We start from the raw sequence: 24,981 nt of genomic DNA on the forward strand, positions 1-24,981 counted from the left end.
TGTTGCAAATACTTGGAAATAAAAGCTGAAATGTTGTTCTGTTGGTCATATTTCACATCTTTTAATGTCAAACCCAAATGTTTTCAGTCAACCACTAAACTAAAGGAATTCACCTCACTGTTGTAATATGTTTTGAGGGGAATGCAGTTGTATTTGAGTGGATTGCACATGTTCGTTTACACACCTTTTGCCAAATGGGTATTTATTGGATGGCTGTCTGACATTGAATGGATCAATGATGAAGTCAACATGGGTTCTAAACCAGGAGTGTGGGTCACTCATTTTGATGGAACACATACCAGATGTGAGTTTGAGAAAAAAACAAAGAAATCAAAACTCCCAGAAATTACTTTGCAGTCCCTATTGTCAAATTTAAAAAAATGCTTAGCTTTGCAAAATGCAGAAAACAGGTAATTGTCTTCAGATCCTGTTTTATAGCTTGACATGTCTGAATAACACTGGTAGCAGGTAGCTGTGTCATCACCTCTTGCCCTCTTAGATGGATTTGTTAACCAGGAAAACCTTCAGGGAACTAGAGAAGGGAAGCTTTTGCATCATATGTGAGGTTGACGTTTTGTTTCATGGAATATTTTCAATCTTGTGCCCTCTTTGTTTACTATGTTTATCATATTAAGTACTGGTGGTAAACAGTCAGTCAGTTGAATTTAAAGAAATGGATTACTATTTAGGCTCAGCTGCAAGGCGTTGGCCTCACTGTTCTGAGGTCCCGGGTTCAATCCTGCCAGTTTGGAGTTTCCATGTTCTCCCCGTGACTGCGTGGGTTTAGTCCGGGCACTCCGGTTTCCTCCCACATCCCAAAAACATGCAACATTAATTGGAGACTCTAAATTGTCCATAGGCGTGATTGTAAGTGCGGCTGTTTGTCTCAATGTGTCCTGCCAATGGCTAGCAACCAGTTCAGGGTGTACTCTGTCTCCTGCCGGTTGACAGCTGGGATAGGGGCCTACGTGGATGAATAGATGGATGGATGACTATTTAGTCGTCTGATGGAACAAGAGCACTAGATTAATTTAAAATGGAAAGATTGGGAATTGAAATGCAGGCTAACAATTAAACACAGATAATGTGCTTTGGCTTTTTTGTACATAGGTATTTGTAGTTGATTCCAGTGAATTTTGAGGTTATCACCAAATTAGCTGTGCAAGTCCACTCTCTCTTTCTATGTCCCTTTCCAGGATATTCACTAGGGTTGAAGGATGGTACCACACCTGCACCAAAACCATTAGCACCTTAGCCTCCCCAAATCATTTATGAGGTGTTTCCAACGGGACCAAGCCACAAGGTCCTGAGTCCATTCGGTACACTCTCTATCATCACAATCATAATAGAGGTGGATGAAGGTAGACCCATCAGACAACTTCTGCAGGTGGCAATGGGCATAGGCTTACAAGAACTCTACAGTCTGCAAGGTGAAGCAGAATAAGAAAAGATAATGCCTCTATTTATCTCATAATGTGGACATTCAAACTGTTGGGTGGCTCCCATACCACACAACACTGTGTCTGAAAGACATAACCCCACAAAATATGGGCTGTGGGTCATCTGTGAAATACTTCAAAAACCTATTATTGCTTCAGTCAGGGTAGATGTTAAATAAAAAAAAAAAACTGGTTGAAAATACATGATCATCACTCTGCACAAGCTTTTCCAAGTAGGAAAGAACTTGTTGGAAGATGATAATGACAGCATGCTCTACTCTGATGCACTGAAAAAGAAGTATGATGGAGAAAGTATCACCAGCGGTCTGTGGCCACTCAATCAAACAATTTGTTGACAGATGTAGGCTTTGTCAAAGGTTTGGCTTTAATGTTTAAATATGAGATAATTTGCCTGTAGAAATTGGGAATTCCAAAGAACCTCTCCTGCTGCTTCCTTGAAGTCAGACAATCAACCACAACATGGATTTTGCCTGGATCAGCCAGAAGTTGACAAATTCCACTGTCCAGCCCAGGAATTGAACAGACATGAAATGAAACTCCAACTTCTTTGCTTTTACAAAAAGAAAATGGTGTGGTTTTTTTTTAGGTAAAAATTAATATGCCATAACTTTTTAAAATTTTATTTATTAAACAGTATATGAATCTGATTTAAATATGAAATATAAATCATTTACTTGGATGATATTGTTGTCATTTTGGAAATATGTTGATTTGCTTTGCTATTGGTACAACTTTAGAGGATTCATAAATATTCTCGACATTTTATATTTCTTTTGTCCACTTTAATCTGTCTGCGAATACTTATAGGCTCTGTCTCTGTCAGTGAAGAATTTTCATATTCTGATTTAATACTGAGTAATAATATCTGTTCTTGCATTCACATAAATTCAAACAGGTAACTCAAGATACATTGAAAATGGACAATAGGGCATGTGTTTTTCATAGTAGAAATAGTGAGCTACGATCCCCTTGCACTAGTGAAAGGTTGAAATGACACTGGTTGAACAACAGAAACAGTTGTAGGAACAATTCAACACAATATACTCAATGAAAGTAAATATAATGTAACAGTAATTGCTCAACTACTAGTGAGTCTACTACAACTAGCATGTAATAGTCATGTCGACACACATAATAGGAATGATTATGGTTGCCCATTCCTCTTCTAGAGTGCTTATCTTGTAGCTATGGCTGGGTAGCTAGTCCATCTAATCATTTGGGCGAGAGACAAGTTACACTCTGGACTGGTCAGCTTCCCACTCATTCAGTACCTCTCAAAGATGAGATAACGGTGTCAGAAGCCCTCAGTATAAGGGTGGCTATTGATGATGATCTTATTTATGACTCCTTTCTGCTCATGGTTTAATTTGTCTGTTTTCTTTCTGCTTGTGTTCACACAGGTAGTTCAGTGAAAAATGTTTGTGTTGTGTAGGGATCATGACTGTTCATGATGGCCACATTGTCATTGTGTCATGTCTTGCATCCATAGTTATTTTTTAAACCTACCACATAATGTATATCCCTGCTGGAAGGAAAAAAAAATAATCAGCATTGACCACCAAAATGGTCACCCATAGATGCTGTTTTTGTTGTGTTTTTGTGCAGGTCTTGCTGTTAATCAAGAGGGCAACAGGAGCATGCTGGTCTTTATTTTCACTGCTTGTCTTGCTGGTAACACCACTCATATTAGTGTCACGCGCTACTTTACAAACAAAACAACAAAGCAACATGCTAGCCGTACATGGCAGAATCCACTGTAAGAATTGCTGTTGGTTTAACTGAACTCTCACTACCTCAAACTGCCCTGTACAAGACACTGAATTTAAAAATTTCTCCAGTAAACATGGCAGCCCCTGAGCTTATCTTCTTCTCTTCCTTTCAGCTTTGTCATGAGCAAGGATTGGCCACTGCCAAGAGAGGAACGGCCAGGGCACTGCTCTGGGCGGTGACCACTCACAGCTGTTTCACATTCAGACTGTAATTAAACAGACATTTAAAGGTCCACTGTCATGAAATGCATGATTTTTAGTATGTTATTAATGAAAAAACGGCAGCCGACATGGACCCATGCGTTTTTTCACTGCAAAACATGATTTTGACGTATACAGCTTTTTGTAACTCTGTTACATTGCTGGACATTGCTTGAACACTCGGGGGGATGGATTTACCCTTCATAAGTTTGCAAGAGACCCGGTTCGTCATGAAAAATGGATTGCACGTGTGCAGAGTACGAGAGCTTTGTGGGTTCCAAATGACAGGTAGGTGTGTGGACAGCTACTAAAAAAAATAATAGTTTGGGGCGGACCACGTAATCAGTCTCTCATAACATAACAAAAGAGCCGCGTTTGTATGACAGCTGTGCTAAATGTCTCGATGGGCGTGTTGGACGGCGTCGGGCTTGCTGGTGAAGGCTGCTGCGTCATCTTGCGCAGCCTTTGGGCTCGCGGACGGCGGTGGCTCTGAAGAACACTGCTGACAATGCGGCACTCAGCCGCATGCGACAACAACCACATAAAGTGCCCCAGCTCGACTGTGTTGTTCATCGCCGATGGTGGCAGCTATGAACAATGCCCTAAAGCAGCCCAGCTCGGCTCCGTGATAAGCCACCTCGTCGCAGAAAATGAGCCACATCAGCTGAAGGGCTGCGTCTGCTGTTCACGGCTTCGGCGAAGCCTGCGTGTCGGGCTTGCGGACGGCGGCGGCTCAGAAGAATGCTGCCGACAATCCCGCACTCAGCCGCGTGCGACGACAACACCGTAAAGCACCCTGGCTCAACGGTGTTGTTCATCGTGTACCACGGCTACCTATGAACAACGCCCTAAAGCATCCCGGCTCGGCTCCGTGATAAGCCACCTCGGCGCCGAAAATGAGCAACACTGGCCGGCTGCGATGAGCCGTGATGGCTCATCTCCGCCGCGGAAGTGGATCGGATGGGGAAGCGGTTTGGCCATGATCGCAAATCATCTGATTATGGCTCGAAACAATAGGGTAATATTGCCCGGTAACTTCACTCAGTTGTGTGACATTCTCTTCTTCGAAAAGAGGTGTCAGAAGGGGTGTGTTCATCTCCCATAGTAAGGTCCACCGCGTGTTTTCATTGGCGTGACGTCACGGACGAATTGCAGCCAATATGGCGACCACATGGATGACGTAGAATGACACTTTTGCAACTTTGTGCATGAATGACACGCTCTCCGCTCATATTTATTTTTCGTATAGACATTGAAGTGAATAATGTTATATGTATTTTTTATTACAATGTCTATTTTAGAATGTTTATAGGGATGACACTTGACCTTTAAAGTGGGACTCATCCCTAAAAGCATTCTAAAATAGATATTGTCATGAAAAATACATATAACAGTATTCACTTCAGTGTCTAGATGAAAAAATATATGTGAGCGGATTGTGCGTCATCCATGTGCAAAGTTGCGCAATTGAGTGACCCTCGACATCCAAGTGGTCGCCATATTAGTCGCGTCCTCTGTCCTTGACGTCATCGTCACTTCCACCGTTGAAAACGCGCTGTGCCTGCTGTTATGGAAGCCGAACAACAGAGATATTCGGATTTTTCCGACGACCCTTCTGACACCGAAGCTCTTTTTGAAAAGGACAACACCACAAGTTACCGGGGCAATATTACAATATTGTTTCGAGCCCTCAGGGCAATATTACACTGTTTCGAGCCATATTCAGATAATATGCGATCACGGCCAAACCCCATCCCCCTCCGATCCACTTCCGCGGGGGAGATGAGCCATTGCGGCTCATCGCAGCTGGCCGGTGTGGCTTATGACAGAGCCGAGCGGTGCAGCTTTAGGGGAGTGCTCACAGACGCCGCAGTACTGAGCAACACAGTCGAGCCGGGGCGCTTTATGCGCGCACGCGACTGAGTAACGCATTCTCGGCTGAGTTTTTCAGAGCCACCCTAGTCGCAAAGCCCGACGCGCAGCCTTCGCAGAAGCTGTGACCGCCGAATGCGGCACCTCAGCCGGTGTGGCTGATTTTCTGCGCCGCAGTACGCGTTGAACAAGGCTGAGTGAGACATTGTTGGCTGGGCGACGCGCACATCAACACATTTCATATACAGATCTTTTATTTCGTTATGAGAGAGACTGATTACATAGCCCGCCCCAAACTATAATTTTATTTAGTAGCTGTATGCGCACATCAACACATTTCATATGCGGATCTTTTGTTATGTTATTAGAGACTCATTACGTGGTCTGCCCCAAACTATTATTTTTTTAGTAGCTGAATACACACCTACCTGTTATTTGGAATCCACGACGCTCTCGTCCTCTGCACCCGTGCAATCCATTTTTCACAACGAACAGGGTAATTCCATTCTCCCAATTGTTCAAGCAATGTCCAGCAATCCAATGAGCCGGCATTTTGGCTAACACGAATGAACAACAAGCTACCTTCCCGGAGGTAAAACTAATAGAAACAAACAAGTCCACTAGGGGGTGCCGCTGTCCTTTACGTCACTTCCTGCTTCTTCTCGAAAACAAATCCCTGAGAGGATTTTCATGGCGGGAGTTACAAAAGGCTGTATACGTCAAAATCATGTTTTGTGGTGAGAAAACACATGGGACCATATTGGCTGTGGGTTTTTCATTAATACCAAAAATCATCCATTTCATGACAGGCCCACTTTAAGTTGGAGTTTTTGTCACTGGCATTTGCCAGTTCGTTGCCTTGCGTGAGTTAGTGAACAGGCCAGAACAGGACCCAGCGGAGCACATCACCCGGGGCGCTGCCTGCCCCAGGACTAAGCATCTCCTATTCGGGTGGGCTCCGTTATATCATACTCTCCAGCCTTGTCACCCGCACTCCCCATGCATTACCCATTCACCACCGCGTATCCTTTTGGACTCTGATGTTTCGGACTTTGAGGAAGACCTAAATTTATATGACCGGCTGCCTGACTGTGATTTGGAGATTGACTGTGAATTTCCTCTCCCAGTGATCAGTCCCAGTCTGTGACACCGCCCCGCGCCTCCAGCTCCCGGGTGCTTTCGCCCGGTAGGTCCAAGTCCTCATCCTCCAATCCTTTTTTGGGAACACGCTTGGCCATCTACCCGGGTCCTCTGTGTGGTGGCCAGAGGAGACGCCCAAGCAGGGTGCCACCTTGTGCCTCCCGCTGCACGCTGACCAAGACACCGCCATCGTCCATCCACAACTCGCCAGCATCGACCAAGCCAGCGGACCCGGAGCTCATGGCGAAACTTCCAGCATAGTGGAAGGAGGGCACCACATCTCCAGAGGTGCAGCGACTCGAGGATCACAATGTCTTCTGTCGCAAAATCTGGGCAGAAATAGAGCGGCAGAGTGCCGAACTTAAGGTCCTCACGGACCAGGTTTGGCGGGAATTAGTCAACCAGCTGAGCTACGCCCATGTCACGATTGGAACAGACTCGCCGCTGACCCACGCTCACGCCACGGTAGCAACCGACACACTACCGAGCCAGAACCACGTCGCGGTGGCACCCGACCCGCTACTGAGCCAGATCCACGTCGCGGTGGGAGCCGACCCACTGCCAAGCCAAGTCCATGTCGCGGTAGACAGAGACTCGCTGCGGAGACCCACGTGGCAGTGGCGACCGACACGCTGCTGCTGCCGTGCCTCATCCACGTCACAGTAGCAACAGACCCGCTGCTGTGCCACAACCATGTCGCGGTGGTGACGGACTTCTTGACGCCTCCCTCTCCTGCAATGATAATGACCGGTCTGCAGCCGCCTGATGATCACGCTTCAAGGGCGACCGAGTCCCGGCCGTCGGACGACCACGACACTGCGACAACCGATCCTCGGCTGCCCCCCAATCAAGCCTCGGCGGCAACTGATACCCGGTGGCCTCCTGACCTAGCCTCGGCGGAAACCGATCCACACACGCCTCACGACCAAGCCTCGGCGGTAACTTATCCCCAGCCACCTCCCAACCTAGCTTCAGTGGCGACCGATCCACGGCCGCCTCACAACCAAGCCTCGGCGGCGACTGATCCCCGGCCGCCTTACCAACATCCTTGGAGGTCTTCGTCCGGAGCTGTCGCCTGCTCCCATCTGGTTCCTGCTTCGCCTAAGGGTTCCTCCTCGAGGACGTCCACCCGAATCGCCCCGTGGGGACCCTGGCTTCCTGGTCGACCTCCTGACCTGCTCGGGCGGATGCTTCGCTTTGGATGGCCACCAGACAGAGTGGGGTTGGGGGTTTGCGACATCACGGTTCCCTTCGTCCCGGTGCCAGCGGTGACAATTATTTGTCCGTCTCATATTCCTGTCTAGACCGTGGCCGGCATCTTGTCAATCACAAGACTGATGTATATAGACAGGCAGCCATAAACTCCAACAAAATATTTATGTTCTGAGGAAGGAAACCGTGGGAAAAACTTACATACAGCAGGTAAACTCCACAGAAAGTTCAGATCTGGCTTTGAGATCCCAAAAACAAACTTTTCTTGCTGTGAGGCAATAGTGCTAACCACTATGCTCACGCTCTTAAGACATCAATCCACATTATGATGAGTACATACCTCAATAACATAGTTGAGGTGAAGACAGTAAGTTATTACATTACAATGACTACCCACAGTCGATGATGAAAAATGTGAAGAATTCAAACTTCGTAGAACAGAAGACACGGTGGGAACAAAGTTATAAAAATCCTTAATTTTGATAGGAAACCCCACTAACCGATAAAGTTAAAATACACTGGACCATGGTGATATATATGAGAAACTTCAAGATCCCCTTTTATTGAATAACTTATACATTGTACATAGTACTAATAAGGCTTTCATAATATATTTTTCACATATCAAATAACATCTGGCATGTATTAAGTAATACCGAGCAAAATGTGTGGTGTACTTGAGATGAAAAACATAGCAAAAATTGGGTGATTTGGTGAATCACTCTCTTAACTGCAACCCTCTTGTGACCCATAAATGTTAATATAAATGCACATCAAGGAGCGAGGCACTATATCAAGGAACTGATATTTTCCTTTGTGCAAGGCTTTCAGCTCTTCAACAGTGAAGTATAAAATTGGCAAACACCAACCGGATCATAGAGAGAGTGGGGTTTGAACTAAAAAATCTAATTATTGGAAGCTTTAGTCATTCCTTAAATATTGTAGTTTGAGTAAGTCTATGGTGGCACGATGGAACAGCTGGGAAGTGTTGGCCTCACAGTTCTGAGGTCCTGGGTTTGATTCTGGCCCTTCCTGTGTGGAGTTTGCATGTTCTCCATGTGGCTGTGTGGGTTTTCTCCGGGCAGTCCGGTTTCTTCCCACATCCCAAAAACATCCAACAATAATTGGACACTCTAAACTCCCCCTGTGTGTGATTGTGAGTGTGGCTGTTAGTCTCTATGTGCCTTGCGATTGGCTGGTAATCAGTTCAGGGTGTACCCTGCGTCCTGCCCATTGACAGCTGAGATAGGCTCCAGCACTCCTGCGACCCTTGTGAGGATAAGGTGCAAAGAAAATGGAGGGATGGAGTATGTCTATTTTTCTTAGTCTTTGTTTTATGGTAGTACTTTAATTCTGAAATGACTTAATTACATTGGTTCTTTGTTACTATGCATTGAAAAACTAATAAATGGGATGTACCAGTCATTGTGCTGAATGCTTTTTTCATGTTGATTATTCTACACTGTTTTGCATGCCAGGTAATATATATATATATATATATATATATATATATAATATATATATATATATATATATATATATATATATATATACACATAAATACATTTCTTACCGCTTTTCCGGGTTGGGTCGCGGGGGAAGTAGCTTCAAGATGCTGAGGCCACCAACCTGGGCAGACTCTACGCCTCGGATGCGCCTGGAGATTTTCTCCGAAAAAGTTATGAACAAAATCGGTGAGAAAGGGCAGGCTTGGCAAAGTGCAACTCATCGCAAATGAATCCGACTTATTGCTGGAAATGCGGACCAAATTCAGTTGTACAGGGACCAAACTGCTTGTAACAGGGGGTTCAGTACTCCATACTCCCAAAGAACCCCCTACTTTTCCAAGTCCTTTCCAGTACCCCTGAATAGAACCTACCAGGGAGGCTGAGGAGTGTGAGCCCTTTATAGTTGGAACACACCCTCTGGTCACCCTTCTTAAAAAGGGTTGCCACCACCCCAGTCTGCCAATCCAGAGGCATTATCCCTGGTGTCCACGTGATGTTGCAGAGGCTTGTCAACCAGGACAGCCCCACAACTTCCACACTCTTTAGGATCTCTGCGTGAATGTCATCCAGCCCGGGGGCCCTGAAGATTGAAGAGCCCGCCTCGGAGCTCCGAGACTCAGCATCCTCAAAGGAAGGCGTGTTGGTCGAATTGAGAAGGTCTTTGAAGTATTCTCGCCACCATCAGCAGTGCACCATCTCTACTATACATGGTGTTGTTGCTGCACTGCTTCCCCCTCCTGAGATGCCGGAAGGTGGACCAGAATTTCCTTGAAGCCATCTTGAAGTCGTTCTCCATGGCCTCATGAAACTTACCTGTGAAAATAGGAAATATGCCTATAAAAACATATATGGTCATTATAACCCCTATGCCAGAGTGGATAGTGGGCATGGACATATTCGCCGGAATGACACTTTATTTGACAGCCAGGAGATTTGAATTCGGAGCAAATCCACTGAAAATACATGCAATATTGATGGGTAAAGTAAAAATGCCACCTTTTCCGATACCACAAGATACACAGGTAGTTAGTCAAAAGCAATACCGGATACCTGGAGGACGGGAAGAAATTTCGGCGACCATTAAAGAATATTTAGAAGCTGGTGTATTGAAAACAGTGACGACAAACTGGAACAATCCGTTGTGGCCAGTCAGGAAATCAGATAACTCTGGGAGGATGACAGTAGACTACAGAGGATTGAAGAAACACACACCTGCATTGACTTCCGCAGTGCCCGACGCAGTGACAATTATAGAACGAGTGCAACATCATCCCGGAACGTGGTATGGGGTCATAGATTTGGCTAACGCATTTTTCACTATTCCTCTTCCTGAGGATAGGATGAATCAATTCGCGTTTACCTGGGAAGGGCGCCACTACACGTTTACCAGACTACCACAGGGTTATTTACACAGTCCCACAACCTGCCACCGGGTGGTAGCAGAGCACCTGGAAAAGCTAAAAGTTCCCAAGGAAATAATGATATTTTAGTTGGGGAGAAGAACAACAGCGATCATTTGATATGGCGAAGGAAGCGATACAGCAAGCAGTGTCACTGGGAAAAATGAAATCGGGACCGGTAGAATTGCAGGTGTCGGCGTTAAATGAATACGCTAACTGGAGTTTGTGGCAAAAGCAAGATAGGATTCGTAAACCCTTGGGATTCTGTTCGAGAAAGGTCCCAGAAGCAGGCCTAAGGTACACACCTTTTGAAAACCAGCTATTAGGATGCTATTGAGCATTGGTTGAAACTGAGGCTCAAAGGGTGGGCCATGAGGTGTTAATGAGAACACATATACCGATTTTGACATGGGTTAAAGGTAACCCGACGACACATAGAATAGGAATCGCACAGGAAGCTAGTATTATCAAATGGAAATGGTATGTGTCTGAGCGAATTAAAATAGGGGAAAAAGGAGTCTAAAGAGTGGGCAAAGACTCACCATCTAGAATGGATCTATCACATTCCCTATTATCCGCAGGCTGCTGGGTTAATAGAACGAATGAATGGAATTCTTGAGGAAACATTGAAAAAGCTATCTCGAAACAAATGGTGCAATGACTTACCCGCGGCGGTGAATCAGATTAATAATAGACCGCTTGGGGTGGGAATAACGCCCCTAATACGAATGATAATGGGGGAACCGGTACAAAATTCCAATGGGGAAATTAAAATGTGGAAAATTGATCCTCAAGCTGAAATTCCCGTACGAGCCACTCCAGGCTCAGCGGGATTGGATTTTAAAATCCTGACAAACATCACTCTGGTTCCCAACGAAATCCAAATAGTGAAAACAGGATTGGAGCGCCAGTGTCCACCAGGGACATATGGACACATTCTACCACGAAGTGGGTTATCACTAAAAGGGTTAACAATTCAAGCCGGAGTAATTGATGCGGACTATCAAGGAGAAATTGGAGTGTTATGCAAATTATTAGCAGAACAGCCCGTTACATTGGAAAGAGGGGACAAAATTGCTCAATTGGTAGTGAAGCCTTGCCTTGTAACCAAGGTAAAAGAAATACCTAAACCTGTGGTGATAACCACCAGAGGGGAGGGAGGATTTGGCTCCACTGATTTGGCAGGGGCAAAAGTTTGGGTAAAACAGCCAGACGGTCCTCCCCGAGCAGCAGAAATTATAGCTCAAGGGCAAGATGCTACTGTGAGCGTCTTATATCCTGGAGAGGAAAAATGGGTAAATGTACCGGTGTCAAAATGTTATACAAGAGAGAACTAATCACATGTTTGTAGTATGCACTATTTGTCGTAATACAGATGCCGTGGTGGTATTTGCTGATTGGAAGACCATCATTGGAGAGGCGCCATGGCCGGACCAGGGAAGACCGAGGGCCCAAGAGGTGGCAGTGTCATCTGCTGTGTCACGTGTATCCTTGTCCTTGGTGCCATGGTCCAACTCTGCTGCGCAATGACGGAGGGTGACAAATTGGAGCAGGTCCAGCAGCTCCACATAAGATGGAAAAGCTGTACCCAGGACCGTACTCAAGGAGACTACATCTGTCCAGCTTACTGAGCTTGTGGCGTGGTAAACGTCACCAGCAATTGTCAGATGTGGAAGTGCAAAAGGTGCCTTGTAGGAAAGGACATCCCGGTGTTGGAACAAGGATGCAACTTAACCGTCACTTCAGTAGTCCCCATTTGCCACTACAACAGGACGACCGAGACCTGCAATGAGCACAACTGGACCAGGTGGACGATTACCGTAAAAGAAACCCTGTTTTTTTTTTTTTTAACAGCACTGAAATCTCGGGACGGAACACATTTTTGTATATAATATGGGTGTTACCTGGGAAACCTAATGCTACAAGAACACACATAGCACCAGTATTAGATACGTGTTCACACATGGCACAAGCCAGGGTTAAAACCCGAGTGTACTGGGAAATAAAATTCCCTGATATACCACACTGTACACGAAGACGTAGAGCTTGGTATCATACTCTCTTAGGAGGAATGGGAACACTGTATGGTGTAGCTAATGCTGCAGATAATGAAGTAACCAGAACAATGTTATCTAACACAGGGCAACATGCATCAGAGGCTATACATCAGGTAGGGGTATGGCTTCCAAAAGCTATGATAGGGCAATTGGAAAACACAGGTGTTTGGAAAAAGGCATTTACATGGGAGTTAAAATTATGGAATGAAACATATGATGCGTTAAAGAATCTATCACATATAGGTAATTGGACAACCTGTGCATTGCAAATGATACATGCGGAAGCTCAAAAAGAGCGATTCCAGAGAATAATGACAACGGGAAATTATCACGAATGGAGACGGGTTTGGAATATTAGTTGCAAACTTTGGTTACAGTTACACTCGGAGCGAACAAAATGCAACAGCACATATTGTGCTGGGTATTGGACTCAGTAAAATGTGTCTCCTGTTAAAACAATATGTATCAAGTATTACCGGTGATTACTACCACAGGATTTTGGTTTCTACATCTGGATGGAGAGTGGATGGATGTGGGAACAAATACGACTTATGAGATGAAAATGTGTGACGAAACAGACAGAGGAATGGCGTGTACATCACAACAGGGACACAGCAATCCATGTTTAACTGACTCAGAGGCTGTACTTTGTGATTGGACTAGGGAGCCACGAAGGGAGATCTTGTGGCAAATCGAACCACATGCTCTATGTGTGGCAACAATGCAAAATAATTCACAAGTACCATCGGTTCCTTTCGTTGGTTGCTTCTATAATGTGCACCTATGGCATTGGGGAAACCAGACGTATCGTTTGACGAATTACTCTGTGTCTAATCGACTGACACAAGTACAATGGGATGTACTAAAGAATCCCTGGAACCTCTCACTGGAGCGTTTCAAATGCGCATTGGAACAATCCACTGAAGTTCAGAAAATTATACAGTCACATACGTCTAACATCTCCAAGCTCATGGTGTCCACATTAGTAGCCAGCGGACGGGTACAACATGCTGCTAAAATAGTACAACAGTCCTCAGCCCATCACTGGTGGGACATCTTTTCAGGGATGTCAGTCACCGCTAGGAGGACTTTGGTGCCCCCTCTGATTCTTTTGGTTATTGTAATAGTATTGCTATCACTATGTAATCTGCTAACGTGTATCTACGTAAGACGTATCCGAACTGAAGTGGAGTGGGTGATTATGCAACGCGTGAGATGATTGTACGCCTTGAGAAAAGTAATGACACTTCGGTGTCGAGAACTACACTGTTAAGTTGGTGCCTCACCCCACTCATATATACATTTATGCTAGATGGCAAGGATGTTTATCACATCAATATATTCACAGAAACCTAACGTTGCGGGAATTATGGTCCATGTTCTTTCATGACATCATGAATCACACTGGAAATGGAATAGTGTTACCATCGATGTTTGACGGGTATATCAACTAATATGTGAAGCCTCAAGAGTGGAATGAAACGAGTGTTAATTAGTGATGCTTCCCATAACCATTGAATACCCGAATGTTTTGTGCAACCATGGTTATATAAGTTGTTTTTCACTCACTTGTTTTTCACTTTCGTATCACTCACTTGTTTTTCGCATCACTTGTTTTTCTGGTCAAGATGTCTGGACCGTTTCATTATCTTGTTCACATGCATACCAAAGACGAACATTGTTGTGGGACGTCTTGACGGTTATGGCTGCGTAAGATGTTTCTCAGAGCCTGAAGGACACACTTAAGTGTCAATAGTAAATCAGGAAACAATTGTTGCGGCGCCAAGTGGGACGGGTAGGCCACCCGTCATTTCTCTCGCACGCAACTGAAAAGTATAATAGAGAGATGCAGAGTACAAACAGGTAGAGTCTGCTGCCGGTTTCGTACGGACGCCCAGCTGGTTGACAAGCAGACCTCTACCTGGGTGAACGGCTCTCCACCTTCTCGGCATAGGTAAGGGGCTCATATGATTGATTTCACGCAATGTCAACTGTATTTTGAGAACTTGCATTTGGTCAAAATAAATATGCCAGTTATTGAGGCTAAATAGCATTTGGGAACGTTGGTCTTTTGTTGAGTGTCGTCTTTGTCTCCTGAGCGCCGACCAGCACCGATCCTTTCAATAAAACACCCTCTCTCGAGGAGTGGTGCCAAAGCCCAAGCGACGTGTAGAGTTGAGTCTGACTATATCTAGTTGGAACTTATTGACCTCACACACCAACTCGGACTCCTTCCTTGCCAAAGAGAGGACATTCTATTTCCCTAGAGCTGGTTTTTGTAACCGGGGATCGGATCGCCAAGGTCCCCGCCATAGGCCACCTCTCAGCTCACATCACAGCTGACCCCTTTGGCCCCTCTCACAGGTGGTGAACCCATGGAAGGAGGACCCATGTTACCCTTTTGGGCTGTGCTTGGCCAAGCCCGAAGGGTGCAGACCCAACCACCAGGCCCTCGCCTTGGAGCCCCACCTCCAGGCCTGGATCAAGAGGGTCGCACCAGGTGACACGCGTCTGGGCAAGGGAAAACAAGATCCAATTTTTGTACTCATCATAAGGTTTTATATATATATATATATATATATATTACACAGAAACAATGTATGATGATGATGTGTTAGTCCTCATATTGCCATGTTAGTCATGTTCTGTGTTTTTGTTTTTACCTAGTTCCCATTATTTAGTTTGCTTTATGCTTTTATAAAGTTTTCATGTCATATTAGATAAAGACGAGACAAGCTACTTTTCACCAGTGAAAAGGGAGAGGACTTTATCATTCCCGTCGCTTCACTCTGTTTTCAAGAACAATGTATTCATCCCTCCCAGTTTCTGCCAGTCTTCCACCAGGAACTCTAACTCTGAGCCAGAGGAGAAGCCAGTCAGGTTCCGACTAAAGCCGTGACTCTCATTCATGGGCAAGCGCCCAGTTCAGGTGTGCCAAGTCAGAAACCGAAAGAGCAACAACGCAGCATTCTTCTGCCTGTGGTTCCTCAGGCCCCACCCTGCATATCCCATGCTCCCGTCATGGCAGCGGTGATGACTCCATGGCCGCCCCACGCTCCTGTTCAGGTGGTGACGACGAATCTGCGGCCCTCTCTTGCTCCTGTCCCTGGCCGCCTTACGCTCCTTCCTCGGTGGCGACCGGTCCTTATGACCACGCTTCAAGGGTGACCAATTACCGGCAGTCTGATGACCACTCTACGGCGGCAACCGATCCCTGGCCGCCTCACGACCATGTCCTAGAAGGTTTTCATCTGGAGCCGTCGCCTGCTTCCGTCTGGTTCCTGCTTCGCCTTTGGGTTCCTCTCAAGGACGACCGCCCCATGGGGACCCTGGTGCTTGGCGTCCTGGCCGACCTTCTGACCTGCTCGGCCAGAAGCCTCACTTTGGGTGGCCTGGATGGCCACCAGGCAGACTGGGGTTGCAGGGTTTGCGACATCACGGTTCCCTTTGTTCCGGTGCTCCCACACTGTTGGTTCGTGACAACTGTCAGGACCCGTACTCCCACCCGGCGGAGGGAGTGTACCCACTCGTCCACCAGGGTGAACAGCAATTTGCAGGCGCACAGTGTCACATTTCTCTCATCATGTTTTATGTCATGAGTTTAGCCCTAGTGTTTCTTCGTTGCTTGGGACCTTGTTTTTTTCAACTTGCCAATTTATAATTTTTTGCCTCCATGAACCTTGTTTGACTGTTTTTTATTATTAAATATAATTTTGAGATTCTTGCACTCCTCCCACTCCTCCATGCTTGCCTGAATGTTGGTGTTCCACCATTTTTCCTCCCATACCAAGTAAAACCAAAAAGTGAGATAATTATGATAGCTATTGTTTAAAATGTATTTGTTTGAAATTCTGTATTTCACTTGATTTATTGGATTACTTACAGCAAAACATGAGCACTGTATAGCATACATCCAGTATTTTGCAGGCCACTTCATATGTGTTTGAGGCCAGGAAAGCCCGCAAATGATCAGTTCTGCATATGCATATTTTTTCAGGAGTATTGAAATTTTTATTTTCAGGCCCAGTTGTTTTCTGAATAGTATTCGGAAGGAAAAATCACACAGTACAGAATAATCTTTAAAAACAATTGCTAAAGCGAGTTTTTATGAACTTTGATGAGATGGTGGCAATCAGATTGAAAATTGGGCCGATTTATCAGTACAGTGGTAAGGCACTTTAGATGTAGTGGGTTTTTCCACAGTTGTCGGCTAGTGAGCTTTAACATTTACAGTTCTCCAAATTATGCCCGGGGGGAATATCACGGTTGATGAATCACTCAGACATGCAACCAGTGGAAACTGGAAAAGTGTCTGCAGTAAAGAAATTTGAATTTGAGGTTGGAAAGTATCATGAAAAAACTGGAAAGGGAAAAACAACACCAAAAACAACAACAAAAAAAGCAATAATTACAATGAGCTGCTTTCTACTTTGTGGCCAACTTCAAACTGTGCCTGTCAAGATCAGTGTTTCAGTCACTTTCAGTCATGGGTCATTAATGATTGATTCCTGCCATTAATGAGACATTTTGTGAGGTCTCATGTCAGAGTCTTGGAAAATAGTCAAAATGGGCATTCCAACTGTTTTTGAAGAAAATATTGCTCAAGTTGTGTTGTTGTTTTGGAAGTCTCAGTGGCTTTGAATGTTGATACCCCAGAATAATAATTTGAAAAAACTATTAATAAACCCTTTGGAGAATTGTAATTATATAATAATGAAAAAAAAAAAACAATAAAGGATCTCATTTTGAAAAGGCAGCATATATTGGAGGATTGACATTTTACTGTTTGAATACAAATAGTTGGTTCTGTGTAGTGCCTGCTCAACTCATCAAGTCTAATATTAAATAACCAAGTAAGTGTTTAGTTATCTGCCTACGTCTTTCTCTTTGAGTGAGCTGTTTTGTTCCACCACATCTGTCACAAAACAATGGGGCTAAGTAACATAAGTACCTCCACACCACATTTTCTTAGCCAATGATATGATTAGCTTGGCTTGACAAAGTTCCACAGTAAAAGAGATTGTAAGCGGCAGCCAAAGCACTATCAAGTCAAAACCAAAAGTAAGCAGAACGTGTGTGATAGCAAAACTACATTACTACCATTAATGTCGTAATCCGGCGACTCAGTGATAAAATCCTGCCCTGACTAGTGATAATGCAATTTAATCACAATGGGCACTTGCTTTGAGTGAATGTGTGTGTGTGTGTGTTTGTGTGCGTGCGTGCCTGTTTGAAGCTAAAAGGCAAAGGTAAGAAGAGCTACACCATATGATGGTCAGGTTGGGGTAGTGACAGAACACCATCCATTTTCTGAGGTGCTTATCCTCACAAGGGTTGCAGGAGATCTTGAGCTTAACCAAGCTGTCATCAGGCAGAAGGTGGGGTTACCCTTGGGAAGAGAGACCCATGTTACCCTTTCAGGCTGTGCCCGGTCGAGCCAAATGGGTGCAGACCCGCGCACCAGACATTTATCTTCAGGTTCCAATTCCAGGCCTGGCTCCAGAGGGGGACCCCAATGACCTGGATCCGGACAAGCAAAATCTACTGTATATCCATTAAACTTGTTCATCACAGGAGTTTTTGGAGCTAAGCTTTGTCTTTTCCTCACCTTAGCTCCTAGAGTAATTGGGACACACAAACCCCTCCACCATGATAAGGTGATGGCTTAAGGAGGGCATACATATGAGGGGTGTATGAAAAGTTTTAAAGATCAGAAAAACTAAAAGGGATAAGGGATTTTTGATAATTTATTTTTCAACATAGTCCCCCTCAAAGGCTGAACACTTTTATTCGGGTGTTGAGGAACTCTTTAGTTTGGGAGTCAAGAAACCCCTCAACTGCAGCAAAATGGCAACCAGCCAAGGCTTTTTTCCTTTGGGGAAAAGACAGAAGGGGGCCACGTTTGGGGAATAAGGTAGATGGGGAACAAGTTTGAATACAAAATCATGAATTGTTGCCATGACAGCCACTGTGGTGCGAGCTGTTGCATTGTCTTGGTGGAAGAGGATTCATCTTATGAGCATTCCTTACCTTTGATTACTTCCTACAGGCGCTTCCGTTTTGCAGAATAATGTTCTCCAGCCACAATGTGGCCCTTCTGAAGGTATTCGATCAGTATGACGCCCTAGGAATCCTAGAAAGCAGAGGGCATTACCTTGACTGCTGGAGGAACGACCTTGCCCTTCTTTGGGTTAAGAGATAACGTGTGGATCCACTGCTTTGATTGCTCTTTGGTTTCCGGTTGTTAGTGATAAAACCAGCTTTCATCCATATTGATGAATCTAGCAAGAAGATCCTCTTCATCTGCTTCAAACAGTTCAAGATTGTTCTTGGACACTGTGCACCTGGTACATTTCTGTTCAAGTGTCAATAGATGAAGTACCTATCTTGCAGAAACGTTTGAGAATCCCAGTTCTTTGGTTAATATTTTGTTTTTTTATTTTTTAAATTTTTGCTTGGCAGCTCCATCCATCAGCACCCTTCTCCCAATATACTCATTCTCTCGCCTCTGAACATGTCCAAACCATCAAAGTCTGCTCTTTCTAACCTTGTCTCCAATGCAACCAACTTTGGCTGTCCCTCTAATAAAATAATTTCTACTCCTACCCAGCCTGTTAACACCAAATGAGAACCTCAGCATCTTAATTTCTGCTACCTCCAGTTCTGCTTCCTGTTGGTTCTTCAGAGGCACCGTCTCTAATCTGTACATCATGGCCAGCCTCACCACTGTTTTCTAAACTTTGCCCTTCATCCTAGCGGATACTCTTCTGTCACATGGAACACCAGACACCTTCCGTCTTGCGCTTCTTATACACAATGCTTAAAACTTTGGGAGTTGGCCTGCGGGCCGTGAGCTCGATACCCCTACTCTGAACGGTCCTGATTACAGACCGTCGTTATCAATGTCGACAGAGTACTACGTTAAGATCACCATACCCAAATTTTTGTTGTTGTTGCAAATTTACAAGATTTACACACATTATTTTTGTCATGCAGGAGATAGGCTTTCATGGAAAAAGATGATACGCTGTGGCGACCCCTAATTGGACATGCCGAAAGAAAAAGAAAACTTCTCTCAGAAGAAAATCTGAGGAATTATGGGAATTCACAGTCCTGTAAACTAGACAACCTTAAACCGCAGCACTCTGTCCCTTGCATGAATTATGCACTGTTGTGGTAATTGAAAAAATAAAAACAAATCGGTAAATTAGATTTAAGTACATAGATTATGAATAGAGATAATATGGAAATTCAATAAAGGGAAAGAAAAAGTACACAAATCACCATAATATGCTGTAGGGGTTAATTACCCTTTAAATACATTGTGAATAAGATCAAATAATATCTGTATGTACATCACTGTTTATTCATGCATGTACAAATGAACATGGTGAAATGGGAAAGTAAATAGTAAATGTAGATAGCTGCATGAAGTACAATTGAAAAAAATATCAAGTAATGAGGAGTAACATCGCTTCAATACAACCAGCCTCAAAACATTTTGAAAAATGACTTAAGCCCTCTCCTTGGTAGTGAGAACACATAAGCAAATGCTACTTACTAATTGGGGCTCCCAGTCAGAAAACAAGTGTAACAATTATGAATAATAATACAGCTTCCTGTGAGGAGCTCTGCAATTACTTGCTGAAAGTAGAGCCACGTGGAGGAAAGTTTTCATTTATGTAAGACTGCGCTTCCTCAGGCATCGTGAATATTTGTTCACGGTTGTCATGTGAGATGTGGAAGGGGTCTGGGTATATGATTCTGAAATAGACCCCCTCCAATCCCTGAAGCTGTTATCTCACCCTATCGTAAGATGCTCGGGCTTTTGCCACTTTGGCTGTGTAGTCTGGGTAGACGGAAATAGTGATCCCGTCCACTTTGACCTGTTATTTCTCCTAGGCGGGGCAGAGAATGATGAAGTAATGCATGCAAGCCACAAACCCACAAGGTCATTCTCTGTATTAGGGTGCAGGCTGAAGTGTACAGTGAGATCTCTCCGGCACCGGTGCATCCTCCAGACCAAACCCCCTCTGAAGAAGGGCTACTGTGGTAACCGTGGAGCTTGACTTGTACTGAGAAACAAAGTAAAATGTAAAAAGTAAAATAAAACAAAACAGGGTGGGTTGTCAAAAAGTGGTACTTTTGAGCACAGGCGGACATGTCTGCTCCACTGTCTGCTCACTAGTCTCCTGTGTTTTCATAGTTTTACCCATTTGAATTACAAACAAAACACAATTTCCCTCTGTGATATTATTATTATTGTTATTATTATTATTATAGAATGTAGGACTAATAAAAGCAGTCATTTGAAACATTAGACAGCATTGCTACATAACTGTGGGATTTTGTAACTGAATAAATGGTGGGTAAAACTGCGCTTTGAATGAAATGTAATCTGTCTTTGGCTTTTACAGAACAAAAAGGATGAGAGACGAGCAAGGAGAAACAGAAATAGCTGTGGTTAACTTTAAGACAATCGTGCTTTCTGTGGAGATTAATTTGCTTACAGTATATTCTGTCTTCAATACTTTTTGTGCAAACATGTTTTTTAGTCTTCGTATCCTAAATCGAAAACAACTTTGCCTCAATCACCATACAAACGTCTGGATTCTATGCATTTATTGATTGAGGTTTTTACATTTTAAATCTTAAACCATAAAGATGGCATGTCAATGGACGAGTCAGTGCCTTACATGTTTCAGATTTCTCACTTATCCAAACCTGATAAACTTTGAGTGTGTACAGAGTTAATCTATAGGTCAATATGGCATGAACCTTTTTGCTGAGCTGTTTAGCAATCTGGCCTTTTTAATTGCAATAAAAGGCCATACACACATGGACAAAATTGTTGGCAATGTGCATGAAAAAGAGAAACATTGTAAAATACTGTGGAAAAGTACTTAATATCTATCTGCAATCTACTGATTTTTGTAACTCTCATCGAGACTTTTGGACATTTTCATAGTTACAGTATTTTCTGCCAACTAATTATGAGCAATCTGGTCCACCTGTCTTAGATTTGAAGGGTGCCTTCTTCACACTGCATGTTTCAGCTGCTTCCACTTGTGTTCAACAGGGTTCAGATGAGGACTGTGTAGTGTATATTGGCCTCTGAGGAAACGTAACTTACTGAAGAAATAAATTGGTCAAAATGAACATCTGACTTCACTAACAAGTTAATCCGATAGATATTTAACATCAAACTAATTTTGTCATAAAAAGGGCACCCCATCTCTGTTTTATGTGTAAAATGTAGGGCATGTGACAAGAAACCTATCAATCTCATCATCCAAAGGTTCCTAAATTTTATGAAATATGAATCTTAGATTACAAAGGTTTCTTTATTAGACTCAAAACAGACACAAAACACACCAAAGACTGTAATTTTATTGAATATTTAAAGAAATATGTGAGGACTAGATGGGAAACACACGGAGTGATCCAATTACAGAAAGAAAATCACACTAGGGGTAAATGACAAGTGTAAAGAGGACCGAGTGTTGCTGGACTAAAAATTAGTGTGAATAGGTTGAAGTGTGTTGAGCAATACAAAGATGGAATTTTGCATGAAGCCAGTATTTTCTCCAAAATTATAAGGCACTAATTTTACAGAGGTGGCACGGTGGGGCAGCTGGAAAGTGTTGGGCTCACAGTTCTGAGGACCCAGATTCAATCCCAGCCCTCCCATAAAATTGGTTTAAAAAAAATTCATCCAAAACACTTCTCCCTTTGTACTCTAACTCCTGGATCGAGCACAAAAAAAGACCTGTTAAACTTTAGTCTTGGCTTATCAATTGCTTAGTGTTCAATCCCATTTCCTACTGTATAGGTTTTAAACAAGATAAATGGCTCTCAAACTCTACAGCTAGACTTGTAAATTGACACAGTCATCAAGGCATACATTTAGAATATTTGTGCAGAGTTCATGAAATATCAGAACAGACATTTAATACACAGTGAAAGTATATGGAATGTCTAATTCAGGGCTCAGGAACCTTTTTGAGGCTGAGGGCTACTTCATTAGCACCGATCGTATGAAGGGGTACGTGACCTGTTTGGGGCAAATTTCAGACTCAGTTCATTACACGCACATAAGATATTTTTGTTTTAATTTATTGTAGTAAATGACATTACAGGTATTTTAAAATTTTAATTCACGTAAGCAAGTGAGATTCAGAATTTAAAGCACAAATAATAGTAACAATTTGTGGCCTATGGTATTTTTAGAACATACTGTACCTCGCGGGTGCCTTATATGGTTGTCACAGGCTACCATTCGCCCGCGGGTACCACCTTGGTGACCCCTGGTCTAATTTCTAATGCAAATTATCTTATCTAGACAAAGGTATATGTTCAACTGTACCATAAAATGCATAACTGTTTTGATGTTTTTACCGAAAAATGCAAGTGTTTATGAATTAAACTCCGGGAAAATTTTTATCCAAGAGCGCTCCTCCGGTCCTGATTCCTCCCAATCAACCAGGTATTGGAACCCTCTTCCTCTGCGGCGGGAAGACAGCAACCGGCGCACTGTGTACACAGGCCCACCGTCCACCATGTGGGGGGGTTGGCCGGAGGAGCCAGTGGCTAAGGACAATCCAGGCGTAGTCTGCCGACGTGGAATGTTGGGTACACCCTCATCGACTTTCGTAGTCTAAGTGATACGGCGACCGGGTTAATGATTTTGGTGATCGGGAACGGACCAACGAACCTGGGAGCAAGTTTGCAAGATTCCATCCACAGCGGGAGATCCTTGGTGGAGAGCCACACTCGGTGCCCCACGCTGAGTTCTGGTGCGGCTCTCCTCTTGCGGTCCGCTGCAGACTTGTAGATGTTGCCCATGCGCAGCAGCGTTCTCCGGGCTGCCTCCCAGGTCCTTTTGCAGCGCCGTACCACTGCCAGGGCTGACGGCACCGTGGAGTCTGTGGCCAATGAGGGAAACAGAGAGGGAGGATAGCCATGCACAATGTGGAGTGGAGCCATACCTGTTGAGGCGGAGGGTAGGGAGTTGTGGGCATACTCAACCCATTTGAGGTGCTGGCTCCACGTGCTCTGGTCCCTAGATGCTAATCATCGAAGTCCGGTCTCCAATTCCTGATTTACCCTCTCTGTTTGGCCGTTAGAGTCTGGATGATGGCCTGAAGTTAGACAAGCCGAAGCGCCAAAAAGGGTGCAGAATTCCTTCCAGAAGGGGGTGCTGAATTGCGGGCTTCTGTCCAAGATGATGTCCTGGTGGAACCTGTGGTAGCGGAAGACCTCGTCCAACACCAGCTGGGCTGTCTGCTTGGCCGAGGGGATCTTCGGAAGTGGCACAAAGTGAACCATCTTGGAGAATTGGTTCACTACAGACAGCACACCTGTGTTTCCCTGAGAGGGCGGTAGGCCGGTGACAAAGTCCAACGTGATGTGTGACCACGGGCGGAAAGGGATGGACAGAGGCCGCAACACTCCTACCAGTCGTAAACGGGACGTCTTATTGGCTGCACACACCGGGCAGGCATTGACGAATTCCTTCACGTCTTTGCTGAGGTTGGGCCACCAGAATCTCTGTTCGACCACAGAACGAGTTTTTGCCATACCCGGGTGACCGTCTTGTTCGAATGGGCCCACTTGACGACGTCTCCCCAAAGTGATGGAATGACGAACAGGCAATCAGACGGACAATCTGCGGGGGCGGCGTCTCTCCCAGGGCCTCGACCGCCCAGGTAAAGCCGGACCCAAAGCACGCCTCTGGCAGGATAGGAGCCGCTACTGACTCCGTGCGCTCCCCCTTGTGGACTCGTGAGAGGGCATCCGGCTTGCCGTTCTTGGAACCTGAGCGGAAGGACAGAGTGAAGCGGTAGCTGGTGAAGAAGAGAGCCCACCTGGCCTGGCGGGTGTTCAACCACTTCGCGGTCCTTAGGTACTCTAGGTTTTTGTGGTCGGTGAGGACCACGAATGGTGCTTGTGAGCCCTCCGGCCAGTGCCGCCACTCCTCCATACCCGTCTTGACCGCTGGCAGTTCGCGATTCCCCACGTCGTAGTTTCTCTCTGCCGGGGTTAGCTTCCTAGACATGAACGTATACGGGTGGATCCTTCCATCTTTGGGATTCCTCTGTGATAAAATGGCTCTGATTCCTGAGTCTGACGCGTCCACCTCCACCACGAACTGGCGATCTGGATCTGGGAATGAGGATGGGTGCAGTGGTGAAACTTACCTTAAGTTTATTGAAGGCCTCGTGGTAGGTCCTGGACCATTCGAAAATGTTGTGCGGAGAGGTGAGGGCATGCAGAGGGGCGGCCACGGCGCTGAAGTTCTGAATGAACTTTTTTGTAGAAATATGCGAAGCCAATGAACCTCTGCACGTCCCTCCTGCTGG

General features: G+C 44.7%; 1 protein-coding gene across 1 annotated transcript; it reads left to right on the forward strand.

Annotated features, from left to right (window-relative positions):
- Positions 1 to 1,642: 1,642 nt before the first annotated feature.
- On the forward strand, positions 1,643 to 16,894 carry LOC133500361 (uncharacterized). Its single transcript, XM_061818944.1, has 6 exons — positions 1,643 to 1,763; positions 3,066 to 3,131; positions 6,780 to 6,985; positions 7,033 to 7,380; positions 14,984 to 15,119; positions 15,611 to 16,894. The coding sequence occupies exons 1-6, from the start codon at positions 1,643 to 1,645 to the stop codon at positions 16,216 to 16,218; spliced, it is 1,485 nt and encodes a 494-aa protein (XP_061674928.1). The 3' UTR covers positions 16,219 to 16,894.
- Positions 16,895 to 24,981: the final 8,087 nt, after the last annotated feature.

Source organism: Syngnathoides biaculeatus, chromosome 5 (assembly GCF_019802595.1).
Source record: "Syngnathoides biaculeatus isolate LvHL_M chromosome 5, ASM1980259v1, whole genome shotgun sequence".
Classification (NCBI taxonomy): domain Eukaryota; kingdom Metazoa; phylum Chordata; class Actinopteri; order Syngnathiformes; family Syngnathidae; genus Syngnathoides; species Syngnathoides biaculeatus.

Coding starts and splice junctions, on each gene's coding strand:
- LOC133500361 (XM_061818944.1), top strand. CDS start 1,643: ATGATCATCACTCTGCACAAGCTTTTCCAAGTAGGAAAGAACTTGTTG. Junction 1,764..3,065: donor TGGAGAAAGTATCACCAGCG/GTCTGTGGCCAC, acceptor GTTTTTGTGCAG/GTCTTGCTGTTAATCAAGAG. Junction 6,986..7,032: donor TGAGCCAGATCCACGTCGCG/GTGGGAGCCGAC, acceptor CGCGGTAGACAG/AGACTCGCTGCGGAGACCCA.